Here is a 17,772-nt window from a genome sequence, read left to right on the forward strand (position 1 = left end):
GACGGCAATGACCGTGCTGACTTTATTATACGATGTCTTTCGCGATTCCGAGAGAGTCGTATAGCATACGGCGTCGCCGACTCATGTAAGTTCATGCAATTAGTTGTGCAGCCTTGGCTACCCCACAGGTCACCCGTCTGATCAGGGACCAAGCCACTTTATGCATCTGACTCGCATCCCCAACTTGCACCAAAACTTTTAGGTACAGTGTGGGGCTGCATAGTGGAATAAAGAATCTAATCAGTTTAGCTTTATGATTCGGATGAACCGAGCGGGCTCAAAGTGTTCAACTCAATCTAACGTGTTGTCGATCAAACACCAGGTTTCTTAAGATAGTGTCAACGAGGGTCCAGAGCACTAATGATGGATCAGCCTTGCGGAAAAGGCGGGATTAGCAGGACGACGCCCTGCAGATAATATGACGTTATGTTGCTGTTTATGAATTTAAAGTGTCTAAGTGATACTATCACAGGGGCTGGCCTGTCCGATTCCTAGGAATCTGATGTATATAGTCTTTTGTTGCGACCCCAAAATTTGGACTCTCGCTCATTGCATCCCAAGCTTCTCGGTTTCTGTCGTTCATTGTCTTCCTTTCAGTCATTCTTTATTGTTTCGGCCACAATGTTGCGTCACTCATTCTCGTCACTCATTTTGCTGGGACTGACCTCCCTCGCCTCCGGGAGCGTTCTTTATGCCCGTGGTGAAGATGTTGCCGTTGGGGGCAAATGGAAGGCTCACGATCAGGTCACTGCCTTTCAACAACAAGCTTCAGACGGCATCGAGGGAGAGATCGAGTTGCGTTTCAAGCCAGGTCTGAACGACGGAAGCGGTTGCTTTCCGTATGCCGCTGTCGACAAGGACGGCTTCCACGGGTATGTGTGCAATGAACCATTCTGTCAACACATTGCGAACGATGTTGTGACTGACTTCTCCACCAATCTAGCGAGGGACTGAGGCCCACAGGAAAGAGCGGCGGCGATTGCCGTGATGGTACCAAGGGTCAGCTTTACGCCAGAGTTGGAACTTCCAACGGTCGGACCGGTATCTTGTACTCGTGGTATCTGCCCAAGGTCCAGAACGCCGAGAAACACAAGCACTATTACCTGACAACCGTCGTTTGGGTCCACTCAGACAAGTGTGACCCGGTGGCGGATGACTACCGCGTCGTTGGAGTCAGCTACTCTACCGGCAAGGAGACCTACGACACATCAGTCAGTGGTCAGACGCTTTACAGCTCTGGAGACAGCGGTTCTGGCCCTGGCAACACCCACGCCATCGTCGGATATGACGGTCAAATGAACGTGTTTCCCTCCAAAGACGGCGCCGATTACGCCCTCAACCCCCCAATGATCAGCTGGAAAAAGCTGTCCCAGCCGGCCTCAGAGCAGTTCAACGGCGTCCAGTACGAACACGCCCGATGCCCTTTCACCGACAACAACATCCAAGCCTCCCTGGACGCTGCTTTCAACGCAAACTTTTACACTGGCTTGGCCCCCGAGGCTGATAACTGCAACGCGGCGGATACCCCGACGCCGACGACGCCTCCTACGCAGCCCGAGGAGCCCGCTTCGTCGTCTCCCCCTGAGGCGACTCCTTCAACTCCTTCGACTCCCACGGAGCCCGCAAGCGATCCCACCACCTCGAACCCACCGACTCCATCAACAACTGATACTGGCGATGATGATCTGATTGAAGACGGCCCGGAAATTGCCGCTTCCAGCTTGCCAGCAGACGCTACCTATACACCCACTCCGTAAGCTTTCCCGCACGATGAAGGGCTGGGAGGGATCCAGGTTGTAGTTGTTATTACGAAGTATAGTCCACAAGAGAAAATACCATTCAATTGTCTACGTTCAAGACCTTCGATGACATAACCGATACCACGCCCATCCAAGCTTTGTGAGGTGAAATTATTGTTGATCCAATGACAACCGTTCGCGTATGCCAGCTTTCAAACAACCGCAGTAGTTCCCGTTTCGAGTGCTTCTTCCTGCGGACTGGCAGACTTGCCCATTGTTCTCACTCTTCCTTCTAGAGCCTTCGTCTTCTCGCTTATCATACCGTACAGCTTATGCTTGGAAACAAGCCTTTTATCTCCTAGCTCCAAAAACGAGACCTGTATCTCCTTGCAGAATGTCAAAGCTTCGTCCAGTTTCTGCTGTTTCTCCAAGCATTGAACCAACATCCAAACTGCCATGATGCGATCTTTGTTTTCACCGTGATTATCACTCGCTTCGCGGTAAAGTGCTTTTGGTGTCACCTGCCGAAGATACCCCTCGGCTTCTGCCAGATCGCCCTTGTCCATCAGAACCTGTGCCAGCCATTGCTTACCTGCCAATAACCCTAAGTGGTTTTCTTCCATTGTACTCAGTCCTAAGTCAAGTGCGTCCCTCATCAGGTTCTCAGCCTCTTCATAACGTTTTAGCCCGGCGAGGATGATGCCATAGACGCCCTTGGAAAACAAAGTCCATTGGTTGGCTTCACCCCAGCCCTTGAGGCGCCGCGCGAGCACATCTTTCTGCAGACTTTCTGCGAGTCCCAAATCCTTGCCAGCTCTAGCTAGGGCTAAAGCGTAATCTTGCTGGAAAGAAAGGAAATCTTCCTCTGGTATGGCATCTTTCGTGCTTTTTGCCCCCCGATAAGCACGTTCATGGTGCCGACAGGCCTCTTCCGCATCGAGGCGGAAATAATGCACCCTTCCCAAGTGACTTTCACATTTCAGTGTCTGCAAGTGGCTTTGCCCGTATGCTCTCGCCAAGCCATCACGGGCAGTCTCAATTAGACGCAGTGACTCTGCCACAAAGGACTGCCCGAGGACGTTCGTCCCTAAATCGCGCATTATCTCCAATGTCTTTGGGTGCTCAGCGCCTAGCGTCAATCTGCGAGAAGCGTATACTTGGCGTTGAAGGCTCTCGGCCTCATTATGAAAGGTCTGATGAGTTAAAGAAGCAGCGAGCCCTAGCTGAGCCATATGTGTTTTTTCGTGGTCAGCGCCGAGTCGGCCCAGTACGAAGGCATTGACCTGTCGTAACAACCTGGTCGCCTCAGGAAAGTTTCCGCTTTCCATGTACACTTTACTAAACTTAGCATCCTCGAGGGCTTGAGTCTGTCCATAGTACGCCGTCGTCAAGTCGGGCCATAGGGTGGAGAATATAAAAGAGAGAGACCACATACGCCGACCTTTTTCTCGTCTGTCTTGGATCAGGCGGGGAACGACTAAGTCGTGATTCCTGACATGATCCACATGAGGTCTTAATTCTCGTCGCATGCCCTGCTCGTTGGGGCCATCGGTCCCCTTGAGTCTCACAGCTCTTGAGAGTATGGTCTTAGCCATTTGACAGAAAAGGCCATCTTCCGCAGCTGAAAATTTACGCACACGTACCCAACGATGCGCCATTGGGTGCATATAATAGCGAGCTTCTTGGCTGGACGCGGACCCCCGATGGTTCGTCTCTCCTTCGAACTTTGTTACCAAGCCTCGAACCTCTAATTGATGCAGAGATTTCCGAAGAAGGTTGTATACTTCTGACCTCAGGTCATCTGCATCGAGGGCATCGGGATTTTTCAATACCTCGGGCAGAACCGGTCGCAATTCGAGTCGGTTTGAGGCACGAAGCGCAGCTTCTTGCAATGCCGCACGCCAAGTCCGTTGAGGACGAATGCCCAGGCGTCGGACGACAATGTCTTCCTTTTTCTGGATGATGGCGGCTTCTTTTTCTTCTTCAACCGGAAGAACTGAAGCAGAAACAAGAACATCCAGACGGATGTTTTCATGGTGCATATAGGAAAATACATGTAAGATTTCCAAGGCATCCGAACAAGTATTTGCTATTCTTTGATTGGTAGAAGAACGTGTAGTTGCTGCGGTCTCTAGAGACTTATACAGAATCTCATAAGTCCCGAAGATTGACTCGGCGTCTTGGTTTTCTGCGAAAATGTCGTCTGGAAGTCTCGATGAATGCTGTCTTAACCTATCCCACTGCCGCCGAAGGCGACGGATGGTGTTCTCCACGAAGTCAACATAACCACCAATGTGGCAAAGTCCCTGAAAAATAGCGTTGCCAGCTTGAACAATTGCTAGTGGCAAACACTTTAGATATCTGCAGATTGATACTGCATGACTTCGATCCGAGTCCATCCACGGCTCAGAGATATTGGCTGTCCGGAAGAGCAACATCGTGGCGTCATCCATTGTCATCCGTGTTAGAGGAAGATGCCCCACGGTCCCATGGATGACGTGATGGGGATTGCGAGTTGTCAGAATTATTGATCCTCTGTCGCCCGCGGGAAAGATTGTTTGTATCCATTTGTCGTTCACATCAGCATTGTCGATTATCAACAACCACTCGAAGCTGGCGTCGCGAGTAGATAACCACCTTTTGGCCGCCGAGAAGTCTTGAGACTGAACACCATCGATCTGGGCCACCTTTCGCAGCGACTCATTTGCTGACTCGTAAGTACTTGCGTCCACCCAAAAAATGCCCCAGTAGTTGGATCTCTCACGAATTGCAAACTGATGGGCAAGCGCAGACTTGCCAGACCCAGGTGCTCCATGAATAACAAAACGTCTTTGAAAAGCCGGAGAAGAAGTAAAGAATGCCTTATGTACCGATTCGTATTCATCCTCTCGACCAATGAACTTGGTGTCGGGATCCCTGTCAATGTAGAAATGCTGGTTCCTGCGCGAAGGCCATGGACGACCCAGCGAGTTTACAGCATCAAGGGTTCCTGCAAGCCGCTGGATGTCTCCGGCCATTTTTTCCCTACAGTCCCTGATGCGAGGGACATTAGACCACTATCGTTGAAAAACGTGTATTTGGAAACAACTCACTTTGGAATCTGATTGATGTACTTTTGCAGATCAATCGCTTGGCTTTGCAACCGTTCGGCTAGATCAAGTGCACGCGGTGTGTGCTTCCCCTTTGGATTGAAGTCCTTTACCGCAAATGCATAGCTGAAGGCGTCATGCAATATGCCCAATGTCTGCGACTGATGTTGGAGGATCAGAGAAGCGTCGTCGAAGTATTCTTGGTCATCTGCAGACAGTCGAAGGCCTTTGACTCCGACATGATCGAAGCGTGGTTTTTCGGACAGGCGACGTCTCAGTGGCCCTATAATATCTTCATAAGTTCGCTTGATGATGGCATCGGTAATCGAGCGAACGTTCCGGAAACACTCCACGTCCCGTGGCGTCCAACAATGTGTGGATCTTTCACCTCTTCTTTCGCTTTCTCTGTCGTGCTTAACCTGGATGCTTGCCTTTTGGATTTCTTCGATCTTACTTCTGAGTCTAACGATAGGTTCATCGTCAAGATGACCTCTTTCAAGATCAAGAAGATATGAACGAATACGCTCGGCTGCTGCAGCGAGGAGTTCCGGTGTCGAGTCCAGCATCGAAGAAAATGCGTCCATCGTGAAGTAGATTTCCGCACTGATTCGCTGATAAGATCTGGGGGCATAGAGTCATTCAATCATCGATGGTAGGTTTTAGGGCGGAAGAAAAGTAAATACTTGGCGTAGTAAGAGCACCAGGATGCAGACGTGGCAGTAGCACATGCGGCCGCATGTGCACTTATGGCATGCGGTCAGAACAACAATCCCCGTGTTCCAATTCTCTAGGCACGTCAGCCCCAAAAGCCTTGGAAGGACACGAGGCAGACTAGAGGGGAAGTGGAAGGCATATTAGGCAGTAGGTGTTGTTCATTATCAAGGCCCAACGGAGAGACCGGATTCTTCTCACATATCACTCTTGGCATAAGGTTACACGAAAGCAAGCCTGCAGAGTTATTGGAACCCATGTGATGTGATCTAGCCGCAACGGACAGGATTTGGAACCTATCAGTTTGATTGAGGCACTGGTGGCTGCTGATTTCGTCACTCTATGGGGACCATTACTGAATCTGTCACGCGTAAGCTGGCTGCGCCTGTCTGAACATAACCCCTTTTCCAGACTGCCAAGGGTACGTGTATGTGTAACCACACCCGAAAACGACACGGATGCCCGAAGATTGATGACTGCATGAATTGAAGGTAGGCTACTTGAAAAGAGACAACACAATGAGTGAATTAAAAGGCTGTACAACAGGTAGGCAAGTAAGGTGTGGGTAAGTGTTTGTATTCGCAGCCATCATAAAAGAAAGATTCCACTCCGAGCGTCCCTTTTGCCCCAGCCACCGGGATGCACCAGCAATAGGATATGTATTCTTGACAAATATAGACACTGGAACGACCTTTACTCAGTACCGAGGTGCCCCAGACATTGAATACACACACATACACACACATACACACACAGACAGACAGACAGAGCAGAGGTCTTTCATCGTGTGCGCTACATTTCTCTACCGCATCTTCAGTGCTTAATTAGGCTAGCCATCCATTATTTGGCATGTGGTACAGTTGCTTTCAAACCCATTACACAAGATAACCTGTCAAAAAGAGAGTGAGATGAGCCCTGGCCTGATCTATCATGTCCAAGATTATATACCCTCTAAGCCAGAAGGACCTTCACGCCATCAGCACTAGAAAGAACTAAAGTCATATTCTGTTTCTCCCCCCCAACAGGTAGATTCGGAATCCCTGGCGGCAGCTTCATGGAAGGATACTTCTGCAAAACCCGAATGATTCCATAGCTAGCTTCCATAAGTGCATAGTCTTCTACAAAAACACCTATTAGCATCGTAGTGGGCATGTAGCTGAAGCCAACCTGGCTATGAAATAACTTACTACCGAGACAAACCCTCGGGCCCGCATGAAAGTCTAAGAAGCCGGAGCCTAGACCAACTTTACGAATCAATTCACCACTTGCCCACCGGTCCGGTAGGTATTCCTTGGCGTCAGGTCCATACAATGTCTCCCGTCGGTGGAGGTGATATGCTGACCAACCTACACCGTTGCCCTTACGAAGAAGGATAGGAGAAGTGCCGTCGGGTCCTCCACCCCGTGGTAGAACAGTGTCACGTGCGGCGTAACGCTGGTTGACTGGTAGCTGTGGATAAAGTCTGAGAGCTACATCGAGAATCGAGATGTCAGTTTTGAGAGCTATTATGATGCACAGACAAAACAGGTCAAAGCCATACTTTCTTTAAGGCAGCAGCTCAGAAATGGAAGTTTCTGGATATCGTTGCGGGTGATCTCTTGATCATCGGATTGGAAGACTGTGTTTATCTCCTCCTTCAGACGATCGAGAAGTGGTGGGTTCCGAACCAGATGGAAGCTTTTGCTATCAGCACAGCACATAATTCAATGACCTTTTGATGGTCGTCAAAGGACTTTTGCCTTACAATGTCCAACTCATCAGACAGGCGGTAGTATCTCGCCCGGCGATCAGAACGTGTAGTAATTGATCGCGTACCAGAGTACGGTCCTTTAAGCTTCTCCAGAGATCCCCAATGAATGCGTACTTGTTTTTGGTACTGTCTTCGCCGTTATCTTCGATATAGTTGATTGCTTTGTCAGCAAAATAAGACGCCCATTCACGAATACCGCGGCAAGCCTCGCGAAACCGCTTTGGGTTGTAAAGCCACGCAAAGTCGCACAATCTCAAACGCAGGGCGGACACCATGACAGCGTAGTCAAAGTCATCACGCAGGGACTGTCGAGAAGTTTGGGGCAGACTACTATGCGATTCACCAAAAAGAAGGTCTGTCGTAGTTCCAAGAGTGTATTCGAAGCAGTGTGGTTGCAGGTCGACAATTCCGACGGGGTTCTCTTTTGCTTCCATTGCAATTGCCCTGGTCAATTCAGTTGCGTGTGGTTCCAGTGCACCCAAGCGCCCTTCCCGAACGCGGGCGAATTGACGGCGAAGGATCTCGCGAGAATGCTTCCAAGCCAAGCCGTCCTGGGTGAAAATCCCTTCACCTAGAAGAGGGTAGAGGCCCTTTCGGCGAGATCCTAAAATGAAGTCCTCCGATCGGCTATTAGTAATAGCTTCAATATTGGCAGGGTCAGTTGTAACAAATCCTGTGCCCAGAATATCGAATCGAAGCGTTGGGGCAATTTCGAGGTACTTGGTCTGAAATTCTAACAAGCGGCCTTCCGGAAGTGCATCATATTGAAGCTTGAGTAGATCTATTGCAAAGGGCCATTTGTAGGGCAGAGTGGCGAGTACAGGTTGGCAACCGTGTTGAGCTATCAGTGCCTGTTCTTCCTGTATGTTTTGTTAGCCTTTTGTAGATGCAGTTCGAGGAAATCAAAGCTTTGAACGCACCAACTTGCATTTCTTATTCTGGTAGTAGGTCCGCGTCACGATAGCTATAATGAATGTGACGACGAAGCATTTTAGCAAATGCATGAAAGTCCTCGACACGTCAAACATTTTAATCGTGGACTCGGAGGTGTGTATGTGAGAAGGGAAAGCAAGAAAACCCGCAGGTGTAGGTAAGGGAGAGTCCACGGGGGAAAAGAACTGAGGGGTCAGTGTCGGCCACATCAACCTAGCCGATCTTTAGCTGTGTACTTGCCTTCGTCCGACGGGCAAAGGAACGACACTAAAAGGCTGTCATATATCCAAGTTTCAATGACCTGATCGGTGAAAAACGAGGCTGCCAATGGAGGGAAGAAGAAACGCCATTAGGCCACACCGTAGTCGCCTCTAGCCACCACCTAGATAGTATATGCGAATTGTCTGCCTGAAATGTGATATCATCCCATTTGTGATAATGTCTGCATATCATACGGAGGGTCCGATTGGCTGATTTCCCTTGCATTGCATATATTGCTTACTCGCGTATTTCCGTATCACCTACTGCTGTGTTGTTTTGTTCCACTGCATGTGGTGTCCGTCATTGACAGGAAACCCAGATTCCGTTCAGCGAGAAACAATCATGCGGATAATGAAATGCGCTCTACTGGACCCCTCGCATTTCCAGTTTCGCCTGCATCCACCATCTTCAACATTGTTGTCTCTTCGGGCCATGTCTTCGTCAGAGAATTCAAGTGACTTGGCAGGCAACATCATCACGTATGTTGGTGTGCCTTTGGCAGTTGCTGGAGTCTTGCCAATAATATGGACGATGCTCATGACGTTCAGATCTTCGCGCTTGATTAAGTCCAAGCTCCAGCGCAACAACATCTCTGCTAAAGTGCATTCTGATGGAATTACGAGGACCATAGAAGTTCAGTACCAAAGGTTCGCCATCACGCCTAAACGGCCGATGGAACCTCGAAACGGGGGCCTCTGGGGCAAGGTCCGTGGGCTTGATATCCGAATGATTTGCGAGGATAACCACGCGATGCACATACCAGGTGGGACATGGGCTATCCTGGACTGGGAAAAGCGAAGACTACCGGATCAAACCCAGAGACTCCAGCACCCAGATGAGCTCCGACAGCCCCAGGCTGAGATTAACTTCGAGGATCTTGTCACATATCTCTACGATCTGGGTGCTGTTCCAAACAGTACTGGTTGGAGAAAGTTACGATTGAGCGGTCTATGGACCCCCCCTAATGTTGCTTTAATGAGCTCTCCTACGGACTCGCGCAAGCCATTACTTATTACAACCTCCTTCGGGCATGCAGACAGTCAACTATCCTTCGCACTCACCACCTACTGGAAGGATGATTGGAACCCACCAGAACGGCCAATTTTGCCTCTCTACTCAATATGCATTCCTTCAAAGGAAGATCCGATCGCTCCAGTTGAACCCCCAAACTACATTGGAGAAAAAGCAGAGATAATATGCGAGTTTTCTGAAATTGGCATTACGACCGCTTACGAACGATCCTACCCAAGTATGTCTTTAGACACTGTTGAAGCCCAGGTTCCAATAGGACATTTATTTGTTCGGAATCAAGCTTCTTCTGAAGGCCTTTGGTTCGCCGCCATTGTTACGGCGTTGAAGATATCCCACAACACCATGACGTGGAAATTTGATATTCCCGAACGCATGGCACTGTTCTGTCGAGCGGCGACCGTTCCATGCGGCGTTTTGGAGCTCCTTGGAATAATTGAAAGCTCACAAACACCGGCATGGCGAATACGGAATCATGCCTGGGAGTACGGACTCTTGTCGACCTCGAGAAGAATTGAGGAGGAAGTCATCGCTGAAGAGCTGGAGAAAGACCTGCCTTTGGAAGCACGCGAGGCCGTCGTAGGTCGACGTTTCGAGGAGAATCACCGACGACAGAGATTGGAAAGTAAGTGGTTGATTGACGACCTTAGACGAGGTCTACGTTAACATCGGCATTAGGAGATTATGACAACATTCGTGAACGGGAAAACAAAGACCTTGAAATACAACAGGCATTACAGAGCCCTAAATGGACTGTCATCCGCGTCGCAGACTGCGGTCTGTCTTGGCTCAGAAATCAAGAACGCATTGGCAACATTACCGAATTGGAAGATGTGGTACTTGAAATAGTCCGCTCAATGATCTTAGACCCGCAGTTTTCACATTCAATCTGCGCGATGCTCGATCGCTGGAAGCATTGGGAGAGTCAAAGTGGGATGCGCGAAGACGACATTATTGAGCTCCAAGAGAGGCCAGAGACTTTTACTAAAGCAACGTTGGTGGTAGCGATAATTGCTAAGTCTCAAGAACATCCAAATAATGTGTCACCTGACCTGAAGGAATGTCTAAGGAATTGGAAGGTTGTTAAACTGGGATAAGCAGAGACGATCCGTTGACAATTTATTGTACCCTACCTAGTGAATTTGACTCGAAACCAGATATATGTTGGGGAGTTAGCACTCACCTAACGCCATCTTCTGCTTCGGTTATGTGTACTTGAAATTGGACATCATTTTTCCGACCCATGTGAGTGAGGATTGTGTCGGTAATGAGACTTGCGATTCGGGCCCTTGACTAAGCCCGTAGTTTTGATAGGATGCTGGCCAACGGTCCATTGTAATGAACACATAGCGAATGTGCTGACGAGGGGAGAGTTAGAGTTGGCTGCGATAATGATGATAATGAGCAGACCACACCCGTCAACAAGGAGCAATCTTTTGCTCGTGCGCATAATCTTCTGTTTGATTCGTTATAAACATTTGACTCTGTGATTGTTTGATAAATGACAAGGAGGCATGTATTTCGCCCATATTGTTGCATAATCACCAAAGTGGATAGAGCCATCGTCGATTCTACACATGCTAATATAACCTTGGCGGGTGGACGGACAATATGGCGTCGACTGGCTGACATGGCTTGCACATCCAACACATCAACATGAGACCACGTCGACTTGATGGCCTGTGCTGAGGCTAGAGTGACAGGCTACCTATTCTCTTGGGCCATCGTCTCAAGGATGAAGCCTGCAACCGTAACGCGAATGCATATCAATGCACGATTCAAAGCTGTCTCCCCCGAGGTTGCCATCGCGTCCACGTCGACCCCAGCAGCCACCAGCAACTTTGCCTTCGCCTCTGCTTCTCCATCTTCTCCCAAGTATAAGGCATCTGGGTCCCCCGCAGTCAAATGTAGTGCCGTTTCTCCCTTTTTAGTCGTGGCGTTCACATTGGCACCAGAAGTGATGAGCCTTTGCAAGTGCTTTGCAGTGCCGTACGCAGCGGTCTCGTGTAGTGGAGTTGCTCCATCACTGTTTACCGCCTCTAGATCACCACCGCAGTCGAGAAGAACGTCGAACAGCCCTTCCGAATGTTTTGGCAGATGCAAAAGTGTCGTGCCGAATTGGCCGCGAAGAGAGGTGTCCGCTCCCGCTTGGATGAGGAGTCTTGTTGCAGCTGGGGAATCGGATAGAGCATGGTGCAACACAGGGTTTCCGCTGTTGTTTACCGCGTTCATGTCAGCACCAGCATCCAGAAGGACCTGAATAATGTGTAGATGCTCGTGCGAAGCAGCGATGTGCAGGGGTGTGTTTCCATAACAGTCCTTGGCTGACACGTCTGCGCCCGAGTCCACCAGTAGCTTTGCTATTTGCATATTTCCAAACAAGGCCACCACATGTAAGGGTGTCTCGTTGTCGATGTTGCGTGCGTTCATGTCGGCTCCGGCGTCCAGAAGGAACTTGGTCGCTGCGACCCTTCCACCAGCAGCAGCATTATGCAAAGGTGTTACTCCATCGCTCGTTGCCGCAGATGGAATGGCGCCGGCTTGTAGCAGGGCTGTCACAGTCACTTCACCTCCCGATTGAACCGCAAGATGAAGCGCTGTCCAGCCTCTCGCGGTCACAACGGCGGATAAATCAGCCCCTGCAGATATGAGCCCTTGCAGGCTTTCGATGTCATCGCCAAAAGCCGCTTGGTGCAGAGGGTCGTTGGGAAACACAGGGGTTGCAGCTGGGTTCGCCGCACCACATGAGGCACAAGAAGCACCTGGGTTGTCGGACATGATGAACGAGTGCAAAAAACAAAGAGAAAGAAACAGGAGTTCGTTGATACAATTAGAAGGCTGAGTCAAGTAAAATACTTGCATTAAATTGACAGTTTAGGTCAGACATCTGTTCAACAGACGAAGCACGTCCCTTAAGTACAAGCCGTCGGCTTTCTCTTGACTCATGTTGCTGAACTACTGACGATCAGCATACTTAGCGCGGATGGTAGCCTGCGAATGCCTAGGCAGTATTTCCACGAGAATTGCGCGATTATCAATGTGATTGGGCCCTATTCATCCATTCTATGAAAGCGAACGCGTTAACGATTAGAAAAGCCAGGAGACTAAAACGAAGATGCAAGAGGCGAACAGCTGGGGACCCCTGACATATAGCTGCTAGCGCCCAGGCAACAAGCTCAGTACGTACCTGGAATAGTTCAGGCTCGCTTGAGAGTGCTTGTTTGAGGCATTTGAACAACACAGTTGATGTGCCTTTGGGCGCGAAATCTTGCTAACCAAAGAAACCAGAGAATTGGCTACAGAAGAAAATGAAAAGTATACGTATGATAAACACAGGTCTAAGAGTAGCCTCAACCATGTTTAACAGGCCAACGTTATCATCCTTTTACCGTGATTCCATGAGAAGCCAGTCAATTGGTGCAGCAATATGTGTGATCTAATTTCCAGTGTAAATACCTCTCTCATGCGAGACGACCATACTAAAAACAACTTGCTCCTAATATGCGACCATCCAAAGGTAGGTCTGTTGATGAGCGAGATCCCGCCATTCCCAGTGCTGTGTACCAACCAGACAAGCCAGATACCTGACAGTATTGAGGGTCGGTTTCTGGATTCAGTTGACGGAATCATACGGAGTAAGCTTTGAGCTCGAAATTGAAAAGAAGGGTTTTCTGGTACGAATACAACTAGTTTTTGCTTATACATGCAGGCTTTTAGTGACGAGGCAGTGAATGCAGATGCTCAGGAAAGAATGAACTCTCTCCGGAAACCAGATGTTATGATACCCCCCTAGGATTGGTTGAGGTGATGCCATAGGCGTAAAACGAAGTTCCCAACGCCTTGGCGAGTCCAAAATGAAAATGCTTCACTTGGCTGCTGGCAGGTCTTGTCTTGGCGACCAACAACAGCAGGAGAGGTGCATTCAAGTGTCCCCAGTCCGCCTTGCGTTGTCATTGGCTGGCACCCACCACCCCTCTCCAACCAACATCGACTGTGCCGCTCAAGATGACTCGGCTGTGCCAATAGCAGGTGCCAAGGATTTATCAACCTCACACAATCCGTCCATCTCCATCTTCTACTCAACCCCTCATTATTGACTCGAGCAATTGGAACGGTTGCGTTTCTGCTCATCCGGCAAGCAGAAGTCCGGGAGCATATTCTACCGCCGATTGATCACCCTGGGCGTCCGTCGCTGTGACACCAGTCCTCACGCTGCCGGAGGCCTCTTCCGGTGTGATTCAATGCTAATCACGGATCGAGACTGGCTCCTACCAGACCTTCACTACTTCTGCGACTACATCACACAAACCCTCCTCGAGACAGACCATTGTCAGGTGTCATCAGCAGCTAGACAAAATGATGACATCGATTGAAATCATCGGCTTCGTGAGCGCTGTCGCCGACTTCCTCGACTTGGCCGCCGAGAACATCACAGTCGCCCGGGAATTCGGGAATTCAGGCTCTGCTACAACGAAGGCCGACATCGACTTGGAGCGCCGCATCAAGTTGCTCGACGAACAGATCAATGCCGTTCATCTGAGCGGGCCGGAATTCGCAAAGGATGGCCACGAGGCCAAGCTGCTCATTCGTGTAGACAAATACCACGATCTCACCGTGCGGCTTCTCTCGCTATTGGATGGATTCAATTCGGCCAAATATGTCCTAGGAAAGGAGGCAAAACAGAGTTTGATCGACGAATTGGAAGATTGGCGGTCAAGAAATTATCTTCGAATAACAAAAGTAATAAGGTAAGTTTAGCAAGACTTGCAAAAAGTGACCTGAGAACATTGTGCTGAGAGATTTACACAGACACGATCTGAAACGCCTTCTTCGTGACAGAGGCAACCTAGGGTACAGCCTGAGGGTGGACCTAGAGGCCCTTGAGCACAGAATTACGCCGTCGGATAGAGCTGGAGATATATATAACCTTGGATTCCTTGGAGTCATGCGCAACGTTTTCAGCAACTTCAAAACGTGTATTGTCGAGTACGCGCAGAAGCAGATTCTTGACGAGCTGCGGGTTGATGGCATGAAAAACAGATTTGAAGAGGTCGAAAAGGCACACGAGAGCTCCTTTGCTTGGATTCTGGACCCTGATTCGCCCCTTCAAGGGAACAAATTTTTCGGTTCAGAGGCGCGCCAGCAGCTTGTGACCTGGTCTCTCCACGGGCACGGCATCTTCTACATCTCTGGGAAGCCAGGATCAGGCAAATCCACCCTTATGAAATATCTTTGCCAAAGCTCAAAGATGAAAAGGCATCTACTCGCTTGGGCGGGTGAAAAGGCCTTGTTGATGGCGAATTTCTTCTTCTGGCAGCTCGGAACGGATATGCAAAAGTCTCATGATGGCATGCGCCGTGCACTGCTGTTTTCGGTTTTGGAAGAAGTGCCGACACTGATACAGACTGTGTTTCCGAAACACTACCAGTCTTTCATGGAGGAACGACCGCTGCAAGTCCGCTCTTCAGACGTGGACGTAGCTCTTAAATTGCTCCTCGACCAAACCAGCTTCTTAACATCGCACAAACTTGCCTTTTACATCGACGGCCTTGATGAGCTCGACGGAGACCATGACCATCTAATGGCAATACTTCTCGAATGGGGCAGGAATCATGGAGAGAGTGTCAAGCTCTGTGTGTCAAGTCGAGAATGGGAGGTATTCAGACAAAAGCTAGCCGATTGTCCAAAGATCCGGCTTCAAGACATCACAACTCACAATATCACCAGCTACGTTAACCAAGAATTACTAGAAAACGAGGAGTTTTTAAGTTACTCGGAAAAAAGCTCCAAGATACTGGAACTGGTAAAACACATCACAGAAAAGGCCGAGGGATCGTTCTTGTGGGTCAAGATCGTGCTTCGACGGCTGAAATGGAGCATTCTTTCTGGAGACCAATTAGAAGATATCCAGGAGAAAGTTGACGCCCTCCCAAACGAACTCAAAGATCTGTACCAATCAATATTCGACTCCATGGGAAACGAAAGCCAAGGCAAACTCGACAGAATGAGGGCAATGCGATCGCTTTTGACTGTCCTCCATTGCAAGAGGGAACCAGACGATGACCACCCTCCGTGGCTATTGATCTCCCATTCGTTTCTCAACGACTACGAACACGACCAAGACTTTGCACTGAAGCTTCCGATTCAACCGATGCATCGAACTGTTTTAGACGAGAGGCTAGAATGTACTCGCCGATTGGTCTATCAAAGGTGCATGGGAATGCTGGATACATTTACCCTAAACACAGACGATAAGCCGCGTTATTCACCAGCTGGGCTCGACATAAAAGCGGTAAAGAAGCATTCAAAATTGGATTTCAGACCAGGAGATCCGGAAAAGGGGGTTCGTTTGGAGCCCGCAAAGAGCAGGAACGACAGCGACGATGGTTTATATGGCTTCGTTGATGATTACTACACTAGTGATTCCCCCGATAACAATGACGAAGACGTTATTGAGGTTAAGGACGACGAAGACAACGCCAATCATCTGCATAGAAACGCAAAATATAAGGATGAGAGGAAAATCAACAACCAATTCCCATCTCAGAAGGGAATCAGATGCGTTCACAAGACCGTTTACGAGTTCCTTGCTCAACCCCAGATTGAGACGATAATGCGCGCCGAATCGATGGGTTTCAACGAAGCGGACTTCAAGCTCCAAGCATTTCTCGCAATAATGAAAATCTTTCGTCCAAGCGTTCATTATGCGAGGAGACGCTTTCTCTTCGACTTTGAATCACTGGTCACCCACTACCATTCTATGCTGAGCCAAGTATCCGAAGCCCGTTTCCTGGCGTTTTTGGAGGAATTATCTCGTGTTCTGGAACATCATGGAGCTGTCGTTGAACATATGTGGTCTCGCTTTATGGGTGGTGGCCTGACAAGAACGGTGCACCAGGCTTGTCGTCCAGCTTACAGTGAGTTGGTTCTACTAGCTGCAAAGATAGGCACCTCTAAAGGGCTTTGTTCTCTGAGCGGAATGCAACTCGCTCGCCGACTCCAACAAAAGAGCAACGACCCGGATGTTGTTCTTGATACATACTTCGAGGGTGCGTTTGACTATTTCGACATGGACAAAAATCATGAGAAGATGAAGAGAAGAGCGTATAAAGCGAGAATTTATCAGGAACTCGCTGCATACTTTGAAGCTGGAGCTTCGCCCAACGCCAGATCTAACCACGTAGTACGCGGATGGAAAGAAACGTACAAAATGACTCTGACCTGTTGGCACATGTGGTTGAGGGTGATTTTGGGTCATGAAGATGATGCAGACCTTGCAGAGTCTTTCATCAAACTATTCCTTCTGCACGGGGCCGACGCAAATATTTGGGTCCGAGTCGACAAGGAGTGGTGCAGTCTCTGGTGGCCGGGTTCGTCGGGTTGGGTGGACATCTGTGCTACAAGAAGATATGACGAGGACGAGGATCTCTCAGCTGAGAATGCCCCATTAGTGTACCATTTTGTCAAGAAGTACGAGGGTGGATTTCCTACTGAGCCGCTTGGGAAATTTCTCCTGGAATTATTTCCGCAAGGCGGCCCCGAAATGAAGCGCTTGGCAGATCGGAACTTGGGTTCACAAAAGATGACGGAGCCATCCTTCATGATGGATGACATTTGGTGAGCCCTGGAGGAATTCTTTATGTGAACCAATAAAGTGGCCAGTGGGCCACAACGGGTACGGCCAGGCTTCGGCTGAACCTACTACCAAGAAGGTTGAAGAATCACGATGTGAGTCATGCTGGCTGCGGAGACGGCTTCTCTCAAGGTCTTCGATGGGAAGCTTGATGCCGTCAGCGTGGGTATAAGGGACGGCGACTGCTGCGCTGGGCTTCGGTCGTTCCTCTTCACACCTTCAAACGCAACAAATCATGGCGATCTGCCACAACACCATGGAGTCTAGCATCTGGACAGGGGCCTCAGCAGAGTGCAAGCTCAACCCGATCGAAATCCCCACGCCGAAAGCCATCGACGAAGCGAAGAGATGGGTTATCTTCAAGAAAACCATCAGTCCCGAGGACCGGATGTCGCGCAGCGCATCAGGGAGCGAGTTGTCGCCGGAAATGAGATTGAGCAGTCTCTCCTTGTCAGGGTACGACGGTGAGTTGATGTTGCTGTACAGGGTCTCGCATTCGGATGGGGATTGAAAACCGGCGACTGCGCTGGCGAACGCGTGAAGCTTCTGGCATCGCAGGAGGAGGAAATAGGCAGCGCATTGGTACTGCCAATTGATGCGCTCGAGGTTGGGAAACGGCGGTGTGGG

General features: G+C 49.5%; 5 protein-coding genes across 5 annotated transcripts; 3 read left to right on the top strand and 2 right to left on the bottom strand.

Annotated features, from left to right (window-relative positions):
* Nucleotides 1–621: 621 nt before the first annotated feature.
* Nucleotides 622–1,757, top strand: GCG54_00013867 (uncharacterized protein; the record flags this gene model as incomplete). Its single annotated transcript, XM_045413713.1, has 2 exons — nt 622–872; nt 944–1,757. 2 exons carry the CDS (start codon nt 622–624, stop codon nt 1,755–1,757), a joined length of 1,065 nt encoding a protein of 354 aa, XP_045269784.1.
* Nucleotides 1,758–6,490: 4,733 nt separating this feature from the next.
* On the bottom strand, nt 6,491–8,317 carry GCG54_00013868 (Cytochrome P450 52A13; the record flags this gene model as incomplete). The annotated part of the gene is made up of 4 exons (XM_045413714.1): nt 6,491–6,988; nt 7,060–7,222; nt 7,284–8,149; nt 8,210–8,317. The coding sequence occupies 4 exons, from the start codon at nt 8,315–8,317 to the stop codon at nt 6,491–6,493; spliced, it is 1,635 nt and encodes a 544-aa protein (XP_045269785.1).
* Nucleotides 8,318–8,915: 598 nt separating this feature from the next.
* GCG54_00013869 (uncharacterized protein) lies at nt 8,916–10,609 on the top strand (the record flags this gene model as incomplete). Its single annotated transcript, XM_045413715.1, has 3 exons — nt 8,916–9,732; nt 9,796–10,137; nt 10,191–10,609. The coding sequence occupies 3 exons, from the start codon at nt 8,916–8,918 to the stop codon at nt 10,607–10,609; spliced, it is 1,578 nt and encodes a 525-aa protein (XP_045269786.1).
* Nucleotides 10,610–11,216: 607 nt separating this feature from the next.
* On the bottom strand, nt 11,217–12,290 carry GCG54_00013870 (uncharacterized protein; the record flags this gene model as incomplete). Its single annotated transcript, XM_045413716.1, has 1 exon — nt 11,217–12,290. The coding sequence occupies one exon, from the start codon at nt 12,288–12,290 to the stop codon at nt 11,217–11,219; it is 1,074 nt and encodes a 357-aa protein (XP_045269787.1).
* Nucleotides 12,291–13,868: 1,578 nt separating this feature from the next.
* Nucleotides 13,869–17,133, top strand: GCG54_00013871 (uncharacterized protein; the record flags this gene model as incomplete). The annotated part of the gene is made up of 2 exons (XM_045413717.1): nt 13,869–14,260; nt 14,322–17,133. 2 exons carry the CDS (start codon nt 13,869–13,871, stop codon nt 17,131–17,133), a joined length of 3,204 nt encoding a protein of 1,067 aa, XP_045269788.1.
* Nucleotides 17,134–17,772: the final 639 nt, after the last annotated feature.

Source organism: Colletotrichum gloeosporioides, assembly GCF_011800055.1.
Source record: "Colletotrichum gloeosporioides strain Lc1 chromosome Unknown consensus_11, whole genome shotgun sequence".
NCBI lineage: Eukaryota > Fungi > Ascomycota > Sordariomycetes > Glomerellales > Glomerellaceae > Colletotrichum > Colletotrichum gloeosporioides.